We start from the raw sequence: 20,806 nt of genomic DNA on the forward strand, positions 1-20,806 counted from the left end.
GCGCTAAGGCCTCACAGATAACTTAGAGCTAGCCTGAGTCTCTGATGTGCCTCCAGATTGAATGCCTGGCTGCCAGGAGTAATAAGGCAATCATGTTTTTCAAGTTTTGGGGCAAAAAGGAGCATTTTAATAAATGGCTTAATTTTTGCCCAAGGGTAAAATATCCACTTTTCTCCAAGAATACAAAACTTCCCCCAAAGTTATAAATTAAATTTAAAAAGCAGCACGGCGCTCTATTAAAATCAGAGGTTTCTATCTCTTTTCCCTGTTTTCTAATATAAATGTCTTCCTATGCGATCTAAACTGAATATTTCCTGTTTCTTTTAGCTTTGAACTGCTTATTCATATTTCCTTTGCTTTCCTTTTGTCTGACTGTTGAGTTAGGATCAGAATCTTTTTTTCACCATTTTATGTTGATGGTATTAAGCAGAAATAATTAAATTTTGACTTTGCAGAAAACTAAGGTTACCTTTTAACTGCTAAAATACTGATGTTATGTTGTAAAAGTTGCATAAAGCATTTTGGTATATATTTAAGTACCTACAATAAAACACTGGAGAAAAAACCCAACTGATCTAGGGACGTGTTCACCGTGTACTTTTGGGAGGCAGCTATTACACATCCTAGTCTGTAGCATTTTCAGTTCATATTTAGCTTTTGTTGAGTAACACTTTGCTACCTAAATCCCACCTTTTAATTTATGTTCTAGTGTTCTGTGAATAAACATTGGAGAGCTTGTTCTCAGCCTCCCAGAATTTTTATGTTTTTGTTGTTTGGCATTTCAGCCTCTCTCTGATAATGGCAGTGCAGCCTATGTGGAAATGCCATTTGGTTCTAGGTAGAGAGAAGTTTGCAGATATTTGTGCAAAGTAGAAAGTAAAGTAGCTTTTTCCCCAGTCCAAAAAATTATCTTAAGCAAATTTATTTATCTGTCTACTTATTTATTTATTTTAGTGTGAGAGGAATTTCCTTTCTTTCTCCAAAGTAAAAGGGAAATCACAGCTCAGGGGTCAGCATCAGTTAGCTTAGGTGAAAGTGTTGTGCAATCCCTGGCTGTGAATTTTACCTTGTAAGTGTTAGAAACTGCTTACTATTTCTGCTCATATTGGGCATTTCCGCCCGTAGTGGGTAATCTCTGGGACAGAGCAGAGGCCTGTTTAGCACCGCCTTACATTGGCAGATAGGGGAGACACATTGAAAACTGGCATTTATTCGTGTGTTGTTTTGTGTGTGTGTGTGTACTTTGTATCTTGTTTCCAGGGGACATGATGACCCTGCTGATGAAGAAAGACACACTGACAGAAGAGGAGACTCAGTTTTATGCAGCAGAGACAGTATTAGCCATAGACTCCATCCACCAACTCGGATTCATCCACAGAGACATCAAACCAGACAACCTTCTCCTGGACAGCAAGGTACTGTGGGGAGTAGCAGCCTGATCAGCGTGTCTTTACCTGTCTGAGCAGCCTCTGCTTTAACACCTGCGTGGCTTGCAGTAATCACAGTAGGGGAGCTGTGAGCTACCCGGTACATTTTTTTCTTTTTCTTACAGGTAAGTTTGCTTTTACTTACTTTCTCTGAAAGGCTTATGAATTCCATAATTTGACTGAACAGTTCCTCGTAAAGATAAAGAACATTTTGGAAAATGATGAAGAATAAAATTGATTTAAGTTATTTTGTAATAAAGCCAAAGATAGTCATCTTCTCTTAGCATATAATTAACTATACTAATGCATCACCTATTGAGAACCCTTTTGTTGGGCAACCTCATCTGTTGAGGATCCCAGCCAAGAACCAGGAAGTGAGGCGACAGCAACAATAATCTGCTACAAAGTTCAGGTTCCAAATCCTGTGCCCTCTGCTTAAGGCAGAGTCCTACTCAGTCTCTGTGATGGCGTCTTTTTAGTCATCTTTAGACATGCAAATGAGGTTAGTTGCCTGATTCTTAAACTCACAGCAAATCAGAAGAGAATCCCTGTGCTGCTAAATTGTTGGATGCTCCTTGGCAAGTTCTTCCACTGTCTGGATCTCACTTATCTATAAAGTGAATATATTGATCCAGAGAAGCTCCAAAGTCTCTTCCAGCTCTAAAATTCTAGGTTGTTGTGTTCTGGTACATAGAATTGTTGTCTAGACTGAATTTTTCTTTAAAGTAGGAAAGTAAATTTAACTCCTAGGGTATTTTTCTTTCTTACTGTCTTTTTTTTCTTTTTTTTTGCGTTACGCGGGCCTCTCACTGTTGTGGCCTCGCCCGTTGCGGAGCACAGGCTCCGGACGCGCAGGCTCAGCGGCCATGGCTCATGGGCCCAGCCGCTCCGCGGCATGTGGGATCTTCCCGGACCGGGGCACAAACCCGTGTCCCCTGCATCGGCAGGCGGACTCTCAACCACTGCGCCACCAGGGAAGCCCTCTCTTACTGTCTTTTGATAACAGTCTTTGAAAAATCTGAAGTTTTGGTCTACTTTCTTTGAAAACCTTAATCTTTCTCTTTAAAGAGGGTAGGAGGTTTGTCAGATAATTTCTTCTAGTTAATAGTTTTTTTCTTTATTTTAAGAATAATGTCTATACGTAGTGGAAAGTTTGAACAATACGGAGAGCTATAAAGAAGAAAAATACCTATAATGTTATCGTTCGAAGATCACCACTGTTCTAGTAAAATAGCTTCAGTACCTTTTCTGTTTGTGTCAGTTTATGTACAGTTAGTTAGCATCGTAAAAGTAAATAGCTTGGTATTCTGCTTTTAAAATGTTAATGTATATGAAATTATTTTTCTGTCCTTAAGTTCAGATACATATATATATATATATATATTTTAAACTGTGCCTGATAGAAGGGTTTTATTTTTTTTTAATTAATTTATTTTTGGCTCCCTGGAGTCTTCATTGCTGCACGTGAGCTTTCTCTAGTTGCAGTGAGTGGGGGCTATTCGTTGCGGTGCGTGGGCTTCTCATTGCGGTGGCTTCTCTTGTTGTGGAGCACGGGCTCTAGGCGCGCAGGCTTCAGTAGTTGCAGCGTGTGGGCTCAGTAGTTGTGGCTGTCGGACTTAGTTGCTCCACCGCATGTGGGATCTTCCCGGACCGAACGGATCAAACCCGTTTCCCCTGCATTGGTAGGCGGATTCTTAACCACTGCGCCATCAGGGAAGTCCCAGATATATTTTTAACAAAGCAGTAGCCCTACTTTGTGTGGTCTTGGGTTCAGATGCCTTGGTCCTGTACCCCAGGTGCCTTAGTTCTCGCTTAGTTGTAGGCCGTAGTCTGTGTTCAAGGTCAGCAAACATACTGAAGGCCAAGAGCTTGGGGACTCAGTCTAGCTGAGGTGGATTTGGGAACCCTGTTTGGTGCAGACATGCTCTCTACCATATGCTAGCCCAGACTTGTAGAGGAGAGCTCATATATGTGTTTAGCCATATAGATTATAGAAGGGAAAATGGAGACATTTTGAGTTCCTCCTGTGTACTCAGAAGAGCTACAGAGTTCCCTGAAAATTTAGGTTTGAATAGCACTTGCTCCAGGCACTGCTTTTTTTTAAAAATAAATTTATTTATTTATTTTTGACTGCGTTGGGTCTTCGTTGCTGTGCGCAGGCTTTCTCTAGTTGTGGCGAGCAGGGGCTACTCTTCGTTGCGGTGCGTGGGTTTCTCATTGTGGTGGCTTCTCATTGTGGAGCATGGGCTTCAGTAGATGTGGTGCATGGGCTCAGTAGTTGTGGCTTGCAGGCTCTAGAGCACAGGCTCAGTAGCTGTGGCGCACGGGCTTAGTTGCTCCGCAGCATGTGGGATCTTCCTGGACCAGGGCTCGAACCCATGTCCCCGGCATTGGCAGGCAGATTCATAACCTCTGCGCCACCAGGGAAGCCCCGGCACTGCTTTTTAAGACACTTTTTCTTGGAGGTGTCCAGGTAAATCATGTAATTATGAGAACTATAAAACACTTCCTTGGCTTGCAGAACAGGTTATTTGCAAGTCTTAAAGGAAGATACTAGGTTAGCAGGCCCAAAGCTGTCTTTTGTCTTTGGTGGTTTACCAAAGACAGACAGATAGACATACACACACACACACCCCTAATGGGATAAAAAAAACCTCCAAAAACCTGACCCTATGGACTGAAGGAAGGTGGTATCATGGAAAGACCACAGATGAGTCGTTGGAGCTCAGACCTTGGCCACATCACTTTTAATTGTGTGACCTTGAGCAAGCAGTATAGATCCCTGAGCATCAGGAGTCCCTCCACTGTTTTTGGTTTTACCTCCTTATCTACTTAAAATTTTGGTTAGTGGACACTTGGTCCTGTCTAAAATGTTCATAAGACGTTTGGTCCATGCAAAAAGTTCCTTGCAATTTGGTCCAATCCAAAGTGTCCATGCCAAATGGTTTTGGACAGAGCCAAGTATCAACGACCTTTTGGCATGGACCAAATGTCCTGCAAGGAAAATCTCACCACCCCAAGAACACCTTCCTCTTCCTTAGGGCTAGGCATGTGCCAGGTACCAGGTTAGGAGCCTTACTTACATGCATTAATTCCCATCATTCTTGCCAGGAAGATATCATTATTCCCATTTTCCAGATGAGATCAGGGGGTTGGAGAGGTTAAGTAATCCTGGTCTGGAGAGAGAGAGCATTGATTTCTGGCTTTGGTTCTGCCATTTCACCCCAAAGTCATTTAATGACTCTTGAGTCTGAAGTGTGGCTTAAGAATGAGACAGCACACTTAAAGGCATGGTGCCTGGCTCACAGGAGGTGTGAGTTTTCTTTGAAGAGAATGATAAAGTCAGAGACTTATGATTGGAATACAGTGTGGCAGTATTTGTCAATAACTGTGCAATAAAGTTTATTCCCTTTGTCTTTGGAATAGTTTACTCCTTGGCATTTATTCTGATGAAATAACTCATGTGGGGAAAAAGCTATATGAACAAAGATTTGTTTATTTACTCATCACTTAACAGCCATTTATTAAGACCATCTTCTGTACCGTGCGTGATTAGGGTTGGGAACACAGGCCCTCTCTGGCACAGGGGTGCTTTGAGAGTGGATTAAACATCCAGTATCGGGGGATAGGTAGACAGTGATGTACTAAGTCATTTGAATATTATGTAGACATTAAAGATGATTTTGAAGAAACAGAAGAATATTTGATTGAGTTAGTTTAAGAAGTAAAATTAGATGCTGTGGATACACCTGACACTAATATAATATTGTATGCCAACTATATTTCAATATTTTAAAAAAGTGAAAAAAAAGTTAGATGCCATGGAGGCTTCAACTAGTTTTAAAGTTTATATTTGGACAAAAACAAAGGTAATGTGCAAAAATGAAAATACTTTTATTTGTATAATAGGATTTGGGGTGATCTTTAAAGAATTTGTTTGCTATTATATATTTCTCCCTGTAGTAAAAGAAAAAGCAGCATCCTTTGGCTGTGGAGCTGCAATGGATACTGCACAGAGCTGGAGAAGATAATGTTCTGTTCCACATCCATGAATGTTCATCCATTCATTACCTTGTTTCCTCCCCATAGGGCCACGTGAAACTTTCTGACTTTGGCCTTTGCACAGGACTGAAGAAAGCACATAGGACAGAATTTTATAGGAATCTGAACCACAGCCTCCCCAGTGATTTCAGTAAGTGTTCAACAGTGATGTTAGCCTTTTTATCCCTTAACTGGGAGCTGTTCCCCTGGTAACCAAAATATGTGGGATGGATTAGGAGATTCTCACAGTTTGAGTCTTTAGAGAGTAAAAATACCTTCCCAGGTTTGCCTGTGATTTGTACTATATGGTGAGGCAAGATGAAGGCTACCAAATGTGTTAAAGGCAGATGTCCAAAAGAGCATTCTTTGGAGCTCTTGAGAAGGTTACAAGGGATGAATAAGGAGCAGGCAAGCAAAAGTAGTAGAGGAAAGAGTCCTGGGAACAACTCCAGATTATATTTATCCTTGGTGCTTCTTTCTGTCATGGCAGAAAGAAGTTTATGAGTTACTTTCACTCTATCAAACCATTGAAACTCTGTAGTAAAATTACAGTTCATCCTTGAGAAGCTTATGTCCATAGTGTATTATATATTCAGAAGTCTCTGATTATGTAAGTTACTACTGTTGGAAATTTGATAGTAATTTTGAGAAGTTGTGAATGTTTTAGGTCCACTTTGGGACCTTTGCTTCTGATGAGACTGAATTCCCTGTGATTCTGATTAAATTCCCTGTAATTTTGTTTAAGGTCTGTCCGTGTCCTCTCTGGCCACCTGATCCACATAGAAGTGTGGCTTACAACTCTTATTGTGTGATTCTTTGAGTTAATGCTTTAGAGCCTCTGATTTGGGCTTATGAATTTGCTGGGAAATGTGTCATCCAGAGTTATTGATGTATGGGCAGAAAAGCAAGACTTGAGGGTCTCATGTGGCTTGAACCAGAGCCTAAAAAAGTAGTAAACTTTATTCCTGAACTTTGATTAGAACTTGTGTTCTCTGCTTTTAGCTTTTCAGAACATGAATTCCAAAAGGAAAGCAGAAACCTGGAAAAGAAACAGACGTCAGCTAGTAAGTAATATTTGTGGCTTCTTAAATGCTACAAACCAAGTATGAATCAGTTTAAAAGTATGCACATAAATTTGCATTTGATAAATGTTTGCAGCTTACCTATTCCTTGTTTTAAATTACCTTAATAGAGCACTGTCATTATGTTGGTAGCGCCAAAAGTAATCTTTTGAAGGAGGGCAGATAATATGAGGTTGTTCTGGTTGTGACATTTTCAGTGGATGACCTCATTCTGACCTTTTACATTGGTGACAACCCCTTTCCTTCCTGTTTTACCTTTTCCCTATGTTTATGGTGGTAAAGGGGTTATATTTAAGATGGAGTTCTCGCAAAATGAAACTAAGTACAAATACCTACCCAGAGCTTTAAGGCTGTGGTTCTCAAACTTTAAAAAGTTTGATTCACTGAGTCAAATCAGTTCACCTGCCCCACCCTTTCCTACTTTATGGTGGAAAAAGGAACTTGGTGATAAAAACTGGAGAGAAATTTAAGGGAAATGCTTACTTTACTAGTATTTGAGTATATACACATAAAATTATGCCCCACAAGCTTAAAAATAAGTAACATTATTGCATTTACCTTGATATCAATAGCATGTTGGAATTTATTTAAATAGTACAAATTCACCAGTGAAATACTGCTGTCTAGGCAAACTTTTATTCTGACTCATTGGTTCATAAAATGCAATGCACATATCCCAGTGTCTAGTTATTGGAGAATTATTGACCAGATATAATAGAAATGTGTATCACTACATACTTAGGCTTTCCTAGAAACCCAATAGCAAATTGAAAATAGTAAAGCTAAACTATAGCAGTTGGTCATTAGAAAGCAAGAATAGCAGGGATGGAAAACTATGACTAACTTGGAATGATGATCATGCATGTGTATTCGCTAGAAATAGTGGCACTTCTGCTTGTTGGTGTATACAGTTGTAACTTGGCAGGTTTGCCAAATACAGTGTTTTGGCCAGACTTCTTAGTAAAATAGTGAATTAGAGTTCTCTATAGTATCTTTAATAACTCATTTAGTAGGTTGCTACTAAGTACCTGTTAGTCATATGTGAAAGTGGAAGCCTTAGGATTAAGAAAGAATCAAAAGAAAGGCTTGCATTTTTTGGATTCATTTAAGGCCCATCAGTGGGTCTCAAGACCATGCTTTGAATATTACGATTTTTATGTTAAACCTGGGTTTTGGAAATGTAGAAAATGAAATTAATCTGTGATATCTTTTCTAACATTAACTTGGGGATACTTAAGTTTGGTATAGCTAGTCACATCATAGCCTTCTTTTCATAGTTTGTTAAGGATTAGGGAATGTCAGGAGCAGATTTGGTCAGGCGCTTCTATTATGTCTCTCATAGAGCAGTAGATCTTAGCCTTGGCTACATACCGGAATCACCTAGGGAACTTCAGAACTTACTGATGCTGGGTCCCACCCCAAGAGATTCTGGTGCAGTTGGTTTGGGGTATACAGTCTCGGTATCTTATCTGATTTTTAAAAGGCCTCTGGGTGATTCTACTGTGCAGTGAAAGTTGAGACCCTCTAAGAGACTATTTCTTAAACAGTAGCTCCTGCATTATTGGGAGACTGATAATTATGTTTTGGAGGGTAACAAAAGGTAAGGAATCTTCTGTGATTAAAAAAATTTTTTTTTAAAGCAAACTAAGATTTAACCTTTGGCGACTGTAATTTTGGGGGTAATTAAGCTTAAATACCTTAAATTATTCTTGTACTCTGAGAAGCTTTATGCCCTTTGACATATGCCAAAGGGTCATGTCAGACTTACTAGGAACCCCTTATAGGTCTATAAGGAAGGAAATGTCCCAAGTTCCATATTTGGAGTTAAGTGTTATTTAATAGTTAATGTTTTTTAATCTGAATAAACTTAGGTTCTCATGCTGTGGTTAAGGTTCTTGCCTTTTTACTCTATCTATAGTAGAAGTGGTCATCCTCATATGACCTCCTCTGATAACTTGAAGAAAATAAAGCTAACTTTCAGTCTTCAAAAGGTCAGTTAGGGCTTCCCTGGTGGCGCAGTGGTTGAGAGTCTGCCTGCTGATGCAGGGGACACGGGTTCGTGCCCCAGTCCGGGAAGATCCCACATGCCGCGGAGCCTGCGCGTCTGGAGCCTGTGCTCCGCAATGGGAGAGGCCACAACAGTGAGAGGCCCGCGAACCACACACACACACACACACACACACACACACAAAAAGGTCAGTTAGCCCTGTGCTTTTGACCTGTCGTAAGTGATCCCATTCAGCTAGTACCAAGTTGAAGGTTAATATTAGTTAATACTTAATATAAATTTATTGCTCTAGGTTAAGCCTAACGTATATAATTGTTCACCCTGCCTGCTACTTTTTTTTTTTTTTTTTTTGCGGTACGCGGGCCTCTCACTGTTGTGGCCTCTCCCGTTGCAGAGCACAGGCTCCGGACGCGCAGGCTCAGCGGCCATGGCTCACAGGCCCAGCCGCTCTGCGGCATGTGGGATCTTCCCGGATCGGGGCACGAACCCGTGTCCTCTGTGTCGGCAGGTGGACTCTCAACCACTGCGGCACCAGGGAAGCCCCAAAATTACTTTTTAAAAGCAGAGGAGTGGAATTCCCTGTCTGTCCAGTGGTTAGGATTCCATACTTCCACTGCAGGGGGCATGGGTTCAGTTCCCTGGTCGGGGAACTAAGATCCTGCATGCCGCGTGGTGTGGCCAAAAAATAAAAATAAAAAAGATAAAGGCAGAGGAATGATAAACATAAAATTGAGCATGGGGGTTAGGAGGAGAGGCAGGAGGATGGGCTGGTGGGTACACTGTTAGCTTGAATAATATCAGTGATACATATTTTGGTTCTTCATTTGGACTCATGGGTATTCATTTTATTATGCTTCATAATTTGGTAATTTTTTGGTATGTAACAAATTTAAAAAATCATAATAAAAATGATAAGCCTCAAAAAAAAATGATAAGCCTCAGTCTGGGAGAAGATATTTGCAATATATAAAACTATAAAGGATTAATGTTCTGATGAATCAGGATTAATGCCTTGGATTCATAAAGAATTACTATGAGGGAATTCCCTGGTGGTCCAGTGGTTAGGACTCCACATTTTCACTGCCAGGGCCAGGGTTCGATCTCTGGTCGGGGAACTAAGATCCCACAAGCCGTGAGGCCAAAAAGAAAAGCTAAAAAAGAAAGAATTCCAAGGAATCAGTAAGAAAAAAGATGATGCAACTGAAAAAAACAACTAATGATCAAAGGATCCGAACAGTAGTAATTCACAGAAAAAAGAACTGAATGGCTAATTAACATATGAATATGCACTCAACCTTACTAGAAATAAGGGAAATGCAAATTAAAACAGCAAGATCCTATTTCATGTTCATCAGATTGGTAAAAATTTAAGAGTCTGACAAAGACAAGTGTTGGTGAAAGTGGAGCACTAGGAGCTCATCCCACTGGGCATGTTAAATAGATGTAACCACCTTGGAGGACAACTGGATGATGTCTGATTAAGTTGAAGATGCTCATGATGCAAGACCCAGCAATACTACCCAGTGCCCAGGACGTGTTACAAGAATGTTTATTCAGGTGTTACTTGTTATTAGTGAAACATTGGAAGCAATGTAAGTGTTTATTTAGAGAAGAATGTATAAAAAACATTGTGACATTTGTATAATGGAATAGTGTACAGCAGTGAAATTGGTGAACTAGAGCTATATGAATAAATCTCAAAATCATAATATGGAGTAAAAACAAGTTTTAGCACTATAGAATAATGCAGTACGGTATGCAACCCTTTATTAAAAGTTGAAATATACAAGAAATTATATGTCATTTATACAAATATCAATACAAGCATAGCACAGGGGTAGTTATGATTTCAGGATAGTTATGACTTCAGTGGGGAGAGGAGGATTCTGGCTTTAATCATTTCTGTAGTTTTGTTTCTTTTAAAAAGGAATGATCTGAGACAAATATCACAGATTATTAACCTCTCTTTAACATGGGTAATGTATACATGGATGTTGTATTGTCTGCTTTTTTTCTGTATATTTGCAGTATTTCATAATAAGTATTTTTAAAAGTCCACACAGCTGTAGCTTTTAACTTTAGAAGTTGTATAATATGGAAAGCACTTAGATTAGAGCCTTCCATGTGGTAAGCTCTCAAATGCTGAGCACAGGAAGGCTTTTTGACTGTAATTCCCCTAGTATTGTAGTCCTGGTATATGAGAGTAGATTACTTGAATTTAGAAAATACTCTTCTAAGAACTAGTTACATAAATGTTTCAGTTTGATAAGCAGATACTTATAAACCTTTGACCAATAGGTTATAACTTTAGCTTTTGATAATAAAGTTTCCCTTTATGATTTTCCAAATTAAAGAGGTGGAAAGAGGGATGGTTTTGAGCAAGATATTTAATTTCCAAACCAGGCTCTGCCAGTTAACTAGTTCTGAGGCCTTGGGCAAAGCCGTTTTGGGTGTCAGAGTTTTATCTGCAAAGTTGGGCGAATAAGGTTCTCTTTGCTGAGTTTTGTCATAGGCTCATAAGCAGAAAAGGAATACAGGGCCTGGCACTTACTGGGTGCTCAGTTATGGTACTAGTTGCTACGACAGATACCTTTGACCTAGTGAATGGTCTCTCACCTCACTGACAAAGCTTTATTTTCATTTTGGAAGTTCTCTGGCAAGCCAGACTTGCCATTAAGCTGCTGGGCCATCCTGCTTATTTAGTTTGTGGGTAGCTCTAGGTGATACTTGTAGCCTTTGGTCTCTAGAACAGAACTCTGGGCACCCATCTTCCTGCTGGGCTTCCTGATGTGTGTACATGTTTCAGGCCTTCTCCACAGTAGGCACTCCTGACTACATTGCTCCTGAGGTGTTCATGCAGACCGGGTACAACAAGCTCTGTGATTGGTGGTCGCTGGGGGTGATCATGTATGAAATGCTTATTGGTAAGTTGCGTGCTTTCAGAGGACTTTTTCTGTGCAGTCAGGAAAGAGTCCTATGTTGATAATAGACTGTTTCAGGTGGGGGTCATCTAAGAGCACTTTTCCCCCCTCGTCTTTTAAAGTGAAGTTTCCTAGGTAGAAAACGCTGGGCCATCAAATGTATCCCACTATATTATGGCTCCCTGGCACCCTCTCGTGGCTTTGTTGATCATTTATCATGGTTTTCTTCGACTTTTCCATCCTCTCCATCTAGCAACTCTTTCATTCACTGGCATTTATTAAACACCCATTGTATACAGAGAGCCTTCACTGGGCTGTGTCTCGAGCACTCTACTTCTTAGTTGCTGTCCCCCCTTCTCTCTCAAAGCCTTCAGAGCATGGACCCCTCGTACCTCTCTCCCTGTTGATTGGTATGTCTGTGTATTTAGGGGACACATCTGTGGGGCTGGCCATATGCCTGAGCACTAGGAGAGCCCATCTGTCCGTGGTGGCCCTGAGTGAATCTGTGTGAATGACTGGTGTGGCATCGTCTGGCTGTGTTGTCTTTGGGAACACTGGACGCGTGCCTGTGGAGGCGGATGTGGTCTGTGTAGAGGGCAGGTGGAGTATTACGGTGACTATCCTTCTCACCTGTAGTTCTCAAAGAGAGGCATGGTGGTCACTTTTCCCAAATAAGGATATTCCTAGAATGGAGTCATTTCTTAATGATGTTGTTTCATCCTTTCGTTTTCCTCTTTGGGCACAGTGAGCCCCGCCTCTGCAACTCTGCTTCTGTCCTCCTTCCTTTTTCCAGCTCCAGCTAGTAGCTGGCTCCCTAGTGGTACCAGAAGCACAACTTCACTTTGGGTTTAGGAGTTTGGGGGAAAATGAACAATTGGTTTAGATGTTTCCTGGGGTGAGTGGAAATCCTGTCCATGTCATGTAGGGAAGGACATATAGGATCATTAAAGATATATTAGAATCAGATTAAGGGGAATAATCTCAGATTCAAAGTTCTGGGATGTGAGAGCTCCGAAGTTCCCTTTTTATTACAGGCTACCCACCTTTCTGTTCTGAGACCCCTCAAGAGACATATAAGAAGGTGATGAACTGGAAAGAAACTTTGACTTTTCCTCCAGAAGTTCCTATTTCTGAGAAAGCCAAGGATCTAATTTTGAGGTATCAGAGAACATTTCCCCTGTCCCCCAGCCAGGCTTTTCAACATGAGTGAATCTATTTTTAAAAATTTTCATCATTTCCTGGGTTGGTCCCTCCTTCCTCCCATTTCTCCTTTTCTTTTTCTGAAGAGACTACTTGAGGTATGCTGAAAGGCCTCTGTCTTTTCCAGATTCTGCTGTGAATGGGAACATAGAATTGGAGCCCCTGGAGTTGAGGAAATCAAAAGTAACTCTTTTTTTGAAGGTGTTGACTGGGAACATATCAGGTATATCCGTATACAAAGTTTCAGGATAATTTCAGAAAGTCTGTAGTTTGCTTAATACTAATTTAGAAGCACCACTACTGGCAAGCCAAGTATGGGAAGAGAGCTTCTTAGAAATTCAGGGTCTTTTCCTGATTTTCATTCATGGCGAGGATTGGGAGTTGGGGTTTCCTGTCACCCATGTGCCATGGGACACGTTGAAGCCAGCAGTCATTTCCAAAGTGAAGTGAACTTTGGATTCCATGGTGAAAGGACCACCTAAGCATTGTGTTGCACTTGCTTTTACCAAGAACACACCAACTTCTCTAGTGTTAGGAGCCACCAGCAGGACTGTCCCTGCCCCTAGGGTGGAGGCTATCACTGGGAGACAGCGAAGGAAGAGAGGAGTGGAAGAAGCATAGAGTGGGGAAGGGCGCAGAGGGGGAGTGGAGGGGAAACGTGAAACTTGCGGACAGGGCTCGCAGAGAGCTGCCTGCGCTGCACAGACCTCCCTCCTCAGCATTCATTGGTTGAGCAGAAGATGAAGTTGTCATCCATTTCATAGTAGTGTTCGAATTCGCATGCTTGTGATTTCTACCTTTGCCTTTTAGCCACTCTACTTCGTTGGCACTTCTGGTAGAAGAGGGGCAGAGCCCTGCACGAGGGGGCATTTAGAGGTTCAGTTTCTCTTTTCAGCAGACAGGGCAGGCTGTCAGGGAGAGTGTGCTAACTTTGGATTTTAATCTCTCCTTATTTTTCTTGTCTTTCTTCCTAGCTATGAATAATTGTTACATTTTTTTCATCATAGTTTTGTTTGGTTGTAGTCAGCTGGTGTGGTTGGTCAGTGGTCATAAGCTTTTCAAAGGAAATTAATGCTGCCTGCCAGTGGACAGTCTTCCCTTGTCAGACCAGGGGTCTTTTTTGGAGAAAGACTTGATTACTTGTGATCCATATGTTTACTAACCGTAGTAATTTTTGGCATGTCTGTCCTTGGCAGAGAGAGGCCTGCTGCAATATCTATTGAAATCAAAAGCATTGATGATACCTCAAACTTCGATGAGTTTCCAGAATCTGATATTCTTAAGCCAACAGGTAATTCTACCACTGCCTCAGGCTGCCTTATAAGTGCATTATTTCCCCCAAATTTTGGGGTGATGTTTACAAATCAGGGTAGAGAACATGGAGAGGAACTGCAGGCTCTTTGTAAGTATTTTTCCAGTGTTAATGCAGGGCAGCAGTGAGACCTTGTTGAATGGAAAGTAGTGAATACAAACACCCATATTCAGCCTGCTCAGCTGGATGGGTGAACCACAAAGATTTGTTCTCTTGTTATTTATTAAATTAAAGGTTAGGTAATCTGAAATGACAGAAATGAGAAAATAAAACTTTTAAAATATTGTGAAAAACATGAGGTTCAGAGAACATAGGCAGGCAAATGTAGAAATTTCGCAGAGTGAAAAATAACTTTTCCCAGATAGAAGCTGTGATATGTTCTTCAGAATGTCATGTACTGAGTGTCAGTACTGAGTAGTCCATCAAGGTAAGGCAGTGAATCAACTCTCACATCTGTTTCTTTCCCAGTGGCAACAAGTAATCACCCTGACACTGACTACAAGAACAAAGACTGGGTCTTCATCAATTACACATACAAGCGCTTTGAGGGTCTGACTGCGCGGGGGGCAATACCTTCCTACATGAAAGCAGCAAAGTAGTTTCCTTGAAATGGGATCCTAAATCGAGCAGTTCTTTGTACAACATCATGGTTTTCTTCTCACATAACTGTTTTGAAAGAGCTTCGAAGAAGTTTATGGAACCTACCAACGTGTCATGGTAAACTCCTGAAATGTGATAGTAAGTGGATTCTCTTCCATGATGCATCTGATGACCTGTAGAACAAAGACAACCATTTTTACTACATCAGCCATTAACGGCTGTCCTGCTTCTTTAGAAGCATCATGAGCCAATTTGATGTTTTAAAAAAACTTGAGTTTTCCTAAGTTCATCAGAATGAAGGGGGAAAAACAGCCATCATCCAGCATTGAGATTGTAACATATACTTACTGAGTATCAGCCAATTCCTGTGATTTTGTGACATATGCTTGCTACCAAGCCCACCAAGTATTTTTTTTCTTTACAGCTAAAAGTTCCATAGTACTAAGGAAACAAAGCAATAAAGAAAGCTTCAGTAGCCAGCATTCTGGCTGAAGGAAATGATCCACCATTCTGAGTGGGTGACGGTGGTAGTTTCTCCCCAAACCTCAGCCTCGGGCAAGTAGCTTTTTATAGCCTCCATTCATGGTGCACTTTATTTATGGTACTAGGATAAAGACCCTCAGTCCATTTTGATTTCCTTCTACCCATCTGAAATACTCACGCTGCTTTTCTGAGTGTTGATGGGAAGATACCAGCTTGATCCTTTGTTGCTCTTAGAAGGCCCAAAAAGCCACTGGGCATTGATTGCCAAGGAGTCCTGGATCACGTGGAAAACCCTCACTTTCTCTTCACGGCTGTATTAGAAAATCCCTTTGGATGTTGCCGTGGACTAGCAATACCCACAAGTGCTGCCAAAAGGACCTCGGTTTATTCCTGGGAACACAGCAAGGAGAGCCCAGGCAGAAGCAGGAGGCCTCGAACCCTCTTGGCTAAGGTGCTGCTCCTGCTCCGTGTCCAGACCTCCCTGCAAGTGGTGAAGGAACGAGCCCAATACAAAGCGCAGAGCCAGCCTGCAAATCCGTGCGAAGTTCACGCCTCAATCTTTGGTGCAACTGTATTTGTATCCTCTTAGTATTTCTCCTCTCCCAACTTTAAGTAACCATTTTGCCTTGGAATCATGATTACAAATTTTTCCTTTGCAGATGCCTTCCTGGGGGATGGTCCTCTTCACCCTAAAGGGTCACGTGCAGGCCTGGGCTGACCAGGCCTCTCTGCTGTGGTGTTCTCTAGAGAGACCCTCTGAATTTTAGCACAAAGTGCCTTTTCTTTCACAGCTGCCACCGCCTTTAGAGGACTTTTGCTGCATCAGAAGAATGTGGAGGCTCCATATTAATGCATTATTACTTTTAAAAATTTTGATAACTCTTAAAGCATCATTTGCACCTATGTGGTAACTTTGCCTGTTGCAGAGTGTCATAGCCAAGCCACAGCTGGGAGACTGCTTTCTGCCAGTCTTGAGGTTGTTCACATCAGCTATGAAAGGAAAGTACGTCCTAGCTTAGCCATTCAGAAAAGAAAAAGAAAAATGGACTATCAGAGTTACAGTAGTAAGTGAAACTGCTTTGGGTTTTAATGTCTTAGAGGAAGAAAAAAGAATATTAGGGAAATATTAACTCTGGATGAAGGTAATGTGTTTCCCCTTATTCTTTCATTCATGGTTTGCTAGTGAAAAGGAAGTGAGATTCTTTTGTGTAACTTTGTAGCTTCTTTGGATTACCAAATAGTTGGGGTCTTGACCCCTATGTGTTTTGCAAGAGTATGTGGTAAGCATGGACAATGAGAGGTAATGGGAGGGTGGTAGGTAGTCTGTGTGTTGGGGAGTGGCAGGGGATAATTTGTTTTTTGGGGGGAATGCCCACATTTTAACTTTTAAATGTCTGAATAAACTGTGTGAAAACAATAGTATAAGTCTGTGGCTCGTAATTCAAAGAGCCAGAGTGCTGATGGCTTCCTCTGACCCTTTTGTCTGCAAACCGTTAAACCCTGAAGACCACCTTTAGGCAAAATGCTTTACCATCTCAGGGAAGATGGGACCTGCTTTTTTGTTCCCTGAGAACAAGTCTTCTGAACTGGAGTTCATGTAAAGAGACTGTCTTCTGTTGGCCTCACGTCTATGCTCTTTTCACCTGGCTCAGTGTTACTGGGCAGTGGGCACTCTTGCAGTAAGTGCAGTTAGGCCAAGGGGAAACCTGCCGACGAAAGTTCTGTAAACTGGTGGACCCTTTATACAACTGTTTGTTTGTAGCTCAGCCCCATTTTTTTTCAGCCTGGGGTTGACCAGGAATCTCACAAGCTCCCAGGATGGACTTCTCAGCTCCCTGTGTCCACCAGAGCAGGGCTCTGTCTCTGGATGTAGATTTAAGGAGTCTTATGGGTCCCACTTCTTACCTCCTTCTCTGGGTCAGGAAAAGGACCCTCAGGCAAAGAGGAAGGGGCAAAGACCAACCAGGGTGGGAACTGCAGGCAGAGGTTAGTTAAATGCAGCCTAACAATGTATTGTCATTCCAAGGCTCATGAGTTTCAAGAAACATGTCGGGAACCACTGGCTCAGTGTTGGTCCTATTCACAGATAATTCTGTGTCCTCTTAGGAGAAGTTAGAAAATAATAGAACTTGAACTGTACTGCATACTAAAATGAAACAATGCTGATGTCATTCAGACTCCTTGATTCAGGAGTACATCAGAATTTTCTTCAGTACCTATTTAAGAATTTCAAAAGTGAGGGGAATCCTTTGGGATTAATGGTCAGGCTGTGAAATAGCAGATTGCTAATTTTAACGCTCATCTGTATAGTGCAGGAAACCTCTGCCACTGATTGCTACTACTGTTTCTCTGAATCATTTCCTTGGAAAGCATATTTCCTGGATCACCTTCTCCTGTTACTCTCTCCTGGGCCTCTGTGTGTAACCCAAACGGTGTTTTGAATTGAATGCAAAAGGATTCAGTGAATGGTATTTTCCTTTCCTAGTTAGCAACCATTTCCCTGGAATGATCTGTCAAAACCAACACTGACTTAAAAACAAGCCTCCACGCTGCTCTTTAGGCATATTTTCAGAGAAAAACATCTTGCCCACATAATACTTAAGCATTCATAAAATACAGAGCTCAATCCCAGGTACACTGGGGATGCAATAGGGAAGCCCACTGTGGTTCTGAACCACAGATCAGTTTGAGGAGAGACTTCCCAGCCACAAAGTTGGCTTAACAGAATTGCAGCATCAACTATAAAGTTATTAGTATGTTAGTGTTGCTGTAACAGTACTATTAAGCCAACCCTGAGTTGTTGGGAAGGTTGAGGAAGCTTCCCAGAGGTGTTAGTAAGTAGCAGTGATTTGGCAGAGGGTAAGGTGAGCAGTGCAGGATTTGGGAGGCTGGTAGGTATTGTCCCGTGCTGTGACAGAGGTGTGGAGCTATGAGTAAGTCTTGCTTCCTGAAAAACACTCTCCAGTCACTTTCGTTACTTCATTTCCCTCTCACTTCAGTCTGGTTTCTTCCCCTTGTGTGAAACACATTAGTATTAATTATCCCATGTGCAAAACGTGCTAGTACTAATTTTAATAATCACTCCTCTGTTCACTGGCGTCCTAACTGCCACATCCACTGGCTTCTCTTCAGCCCTCATCTACCTGACCACCCTGCTGCACTCACACTGTTGAGTTAAAACAAAAAACTCTCCTCCCACCTCTCTGACTTCCTTCTTGGTAGTTCCTCTGCCACTGCCCAAATGCTGGTGCTCCTCAGAGCAATGCCTTTGCCTTTTTTTCACTCGTGTGATCTCCCCCATACTGTGGCTTCAGCTGCCGTTTTTGTGGTGAGATCTGCAAAATGACCATCCTGCCTGGATCTCTCCCCAGAACTCTAGATCCCATGTAGCCGAGTGCCTATTAGAAATTGCCACCTGGAAGGCCTCTTACAGGTGCCAACTGTCCTTATGGAGCTCCTCTTGCCTCCACAGCCTTTTTTCTTGCTCATTCTACCTGCTGTCCAAGCCAGAAATTTCTTACATGAGTCCCATCAGTAAACGTATATAATTCTGGGGCATGATTGTCCATCCTACCAGTGTCTTCATCATTCCTTGCTGAGTCCATTGTTGTGGTCTCTTAGCTGACCTTTGTCCCTGGTCCTTCCCCTTTCAAGTCTGTCGTCCTCTCTGCTGCCAAAGAAACTTAAATTTCAAGTCTGATCATGTTATTCTCCTGCATAAAATCCTTCAGGCTCCTGAGAGCTTATATAATGAGACCAAACACCTTTGTCTGAGGTACAAGGGCCCTTCCTTACTCTGGCCTATCTCTGCATTACTAGATGCCCCAAAGCAGTGTTTCCCAGGGACCTGCCTGGACCCTGCCCTACCTTCTTAAGCTGCCTTTCATGCCTGCCATGCTTCTTCACTTGCTTGAAACCAAAAGTAGAACACAGAAGTTTGCGAGTCATCTTACCTTTCAAATTTACATTTGGTTTTGTGGGGTACTACTTGGTTGGATTTGAGGGTTCAAGGGGTCTTGAATGCAAGTTAACCAGAAACTCAAAAGAGAGCAGACCATTATGGCTCTGGAACCTGTGAATTATAAGAAATAGCAGGGTGGGAAAAGCACATACAGGCTCCAGGCCAGCCGCGCCCCCGCCGGCTGCTGTAGGAAAGAGCCTCTCCTGGGCAGTCCACGTGCTGCTACTCTCCGTCCCCTTTAACATCTTGAGTTCCAATATTATTTTCTGCTAAAAAACAACAACATGGACACAAATGATAACATTTTATTATAGAAAAAGCATCCCAAATATAGGATTTCGTAAACACTGGTAGGTGAACAAGTGCAACTTTAAATACAAAGTAAAGAGGCAAAACCTACAAGCATTTTGCCTTTGAGAGAAAATGTAATGTTCTCTTGCAGAGGTGATCCCACCCAGAGCACGGATGTGGCTCCATCTCCCATAAAGGTATCAGGTTTGCTTTCTGAACTATGCCCAGTTTAACCATTTCAAAATGATGGCAAGAAGTGGCATTGAATAAATCACTGATTCTTAACTTTCTATTGACTATTACTCGATAAAGGCTCCCATCACTCTTTGACATTAAAGCCTCTGCTCTGATTGTTTTTACTTAACAGAAGGACCTGCTGGAACACTATCCATCCTTTCTGGGCTTATGCCACAGTATTTTCATAGACCTGTATACCTTAGGTATCACACAGAATTTAGTTATTAATACTGGCTACTGCATATCATGCAATAAATCCAGCTACTTTCTAGCTTCCTTACCTTTTTTTTACTGTCATTCTTTTAATACCTTTTCTCCACTTTGGAGAAACCATTAAGTAATCTCATCAGACACATTTTAACACTGTCTCCTTGCCTGCTCCCAATTCCTTAATGGCAAATGTTTCCTAATCAACAATACATGATTTGATGCAGACACAAACTCAGATCCTAAACCTCAAATTCAGGTTTATCTTGGCCTGCTGAGATAGATACCTCTGAATAAGACAGTCTGGGTAAAAACATTTTCTTACGAAAATGTTTCTGTATAAACAGCCTGGCTTACTTATTTAGGCACTTAGGAAAAAACCACCAAACCTGAGTTTCACCTTTTTAATTAGAAATACCTGTTGCCCAGCTGGCCAGTAACTAACTGACTCTGAAGGGAATGACTGCAACCCAGCTCTTGTTCCTGCGAGAACTGCGAGGTCCTGTCGCCACGGGATGTCCTGGCCCTGGGAACAGAGCTGCTGTGGCTGAAAGGAGCCACCTAATTACAGTGATGCTGCGCTCCAGGCTGGAAGGGTGTGGGGTACAGAAGAAATGTCCTCTCCGCCAGAGGGAACCTGTGGGCCCAGCTTTTCCCTCCGTCACCACCACCTGGCAACACTGGCAGATTTACCTCCACAGATCTCCAGCTCACTCGAACCCTAAGGGTTGGGGCTGAAAGCACGTTAACCCAATTTTGGGGGAAAAAAAGACCTGGTTTTTGAAAGCCAGAGGAAATTAATCATTTACGTAGAACAAAGTGTTAAGTACATGCCACACTTTCATACCTAGCTTTTTACCTAAGCAATGACTAATAAGTTTTAGAGTGTTAGCTGAGACATGTCTACCCTTAAATGTTATATTAAGCTATAAAACAGAAATTATACATACTTATTATAGTCTACACAAAAGTTAAATTTCCTTTGTGATAGCATGGAAGTCAACCACAAAGCGTAAAGGAAGCACCATTAAACAAT

General features: G+C 41.7%; 1 protein-coding gene across 3 annotated transcripts in view; it reads left to right on the forward strand.

Moving 5' to 3' along the window:
- Positions 1-17,432, forward strand: part of STK38 (serine/threonine kinase 38) — a 43,043-nt gene extending 25,611 nt beyond the window's left edge. For 2 of the 3 annotated variants that reach the window (XM_060021915.1, XM_060021914.1), the window contains exons 7-14: positions 1,261-1,415; positions 5,517-5,619; positions 6,471-6,532; positions 11,365-11,482; positions 12,514-12,637; positions 12,807-12,902; positions 13,876-13,970; positions 14,460-17,432. In XM_060021915.1, coding sequence (XP_059877898.1) covers positions 1,261-1,415; positions 5,517-5,619; positions 6,471-6,532; positions 11,365-11,482; positions 12,514-12,637; positions 12,807-12,902; positions 13,876-13,970; positions 14,460-14,590 — 884 coding nt within the window. In that variant the 3' untranslated portion in view covers positions 14,591-17,432. The remainder of the gene's footprint in view (positions 1-1,260; positions 1,416-5,516; positions 5,620-6,470; positions 6,533-11,364; positions 11,483-12,513; positions 12,638-12,806; positions 12,903-13,875; positions 13,971-14,459) is intronic. The other variant, XM_060021916.1, reaches the window with a different exon arrangement.
- The last annotated feature ends 3,374 nt before the right edge of the window (positions 17,433-20,806 follow it).

This window comes from Delphinus delphis, chromosome 10 (genome assembly GCF_949987515.2).
Source record: "Delphinus delphis chromosome 10, mDelDel1.2, whole genome shotgun sequence".
NCBI classification, from domain to species: Eukaryota; Metazoa; Chordata; class Mammalia; order Artiodactyla; family Delphinidae; genus Delphinus; species Delphinus delphis.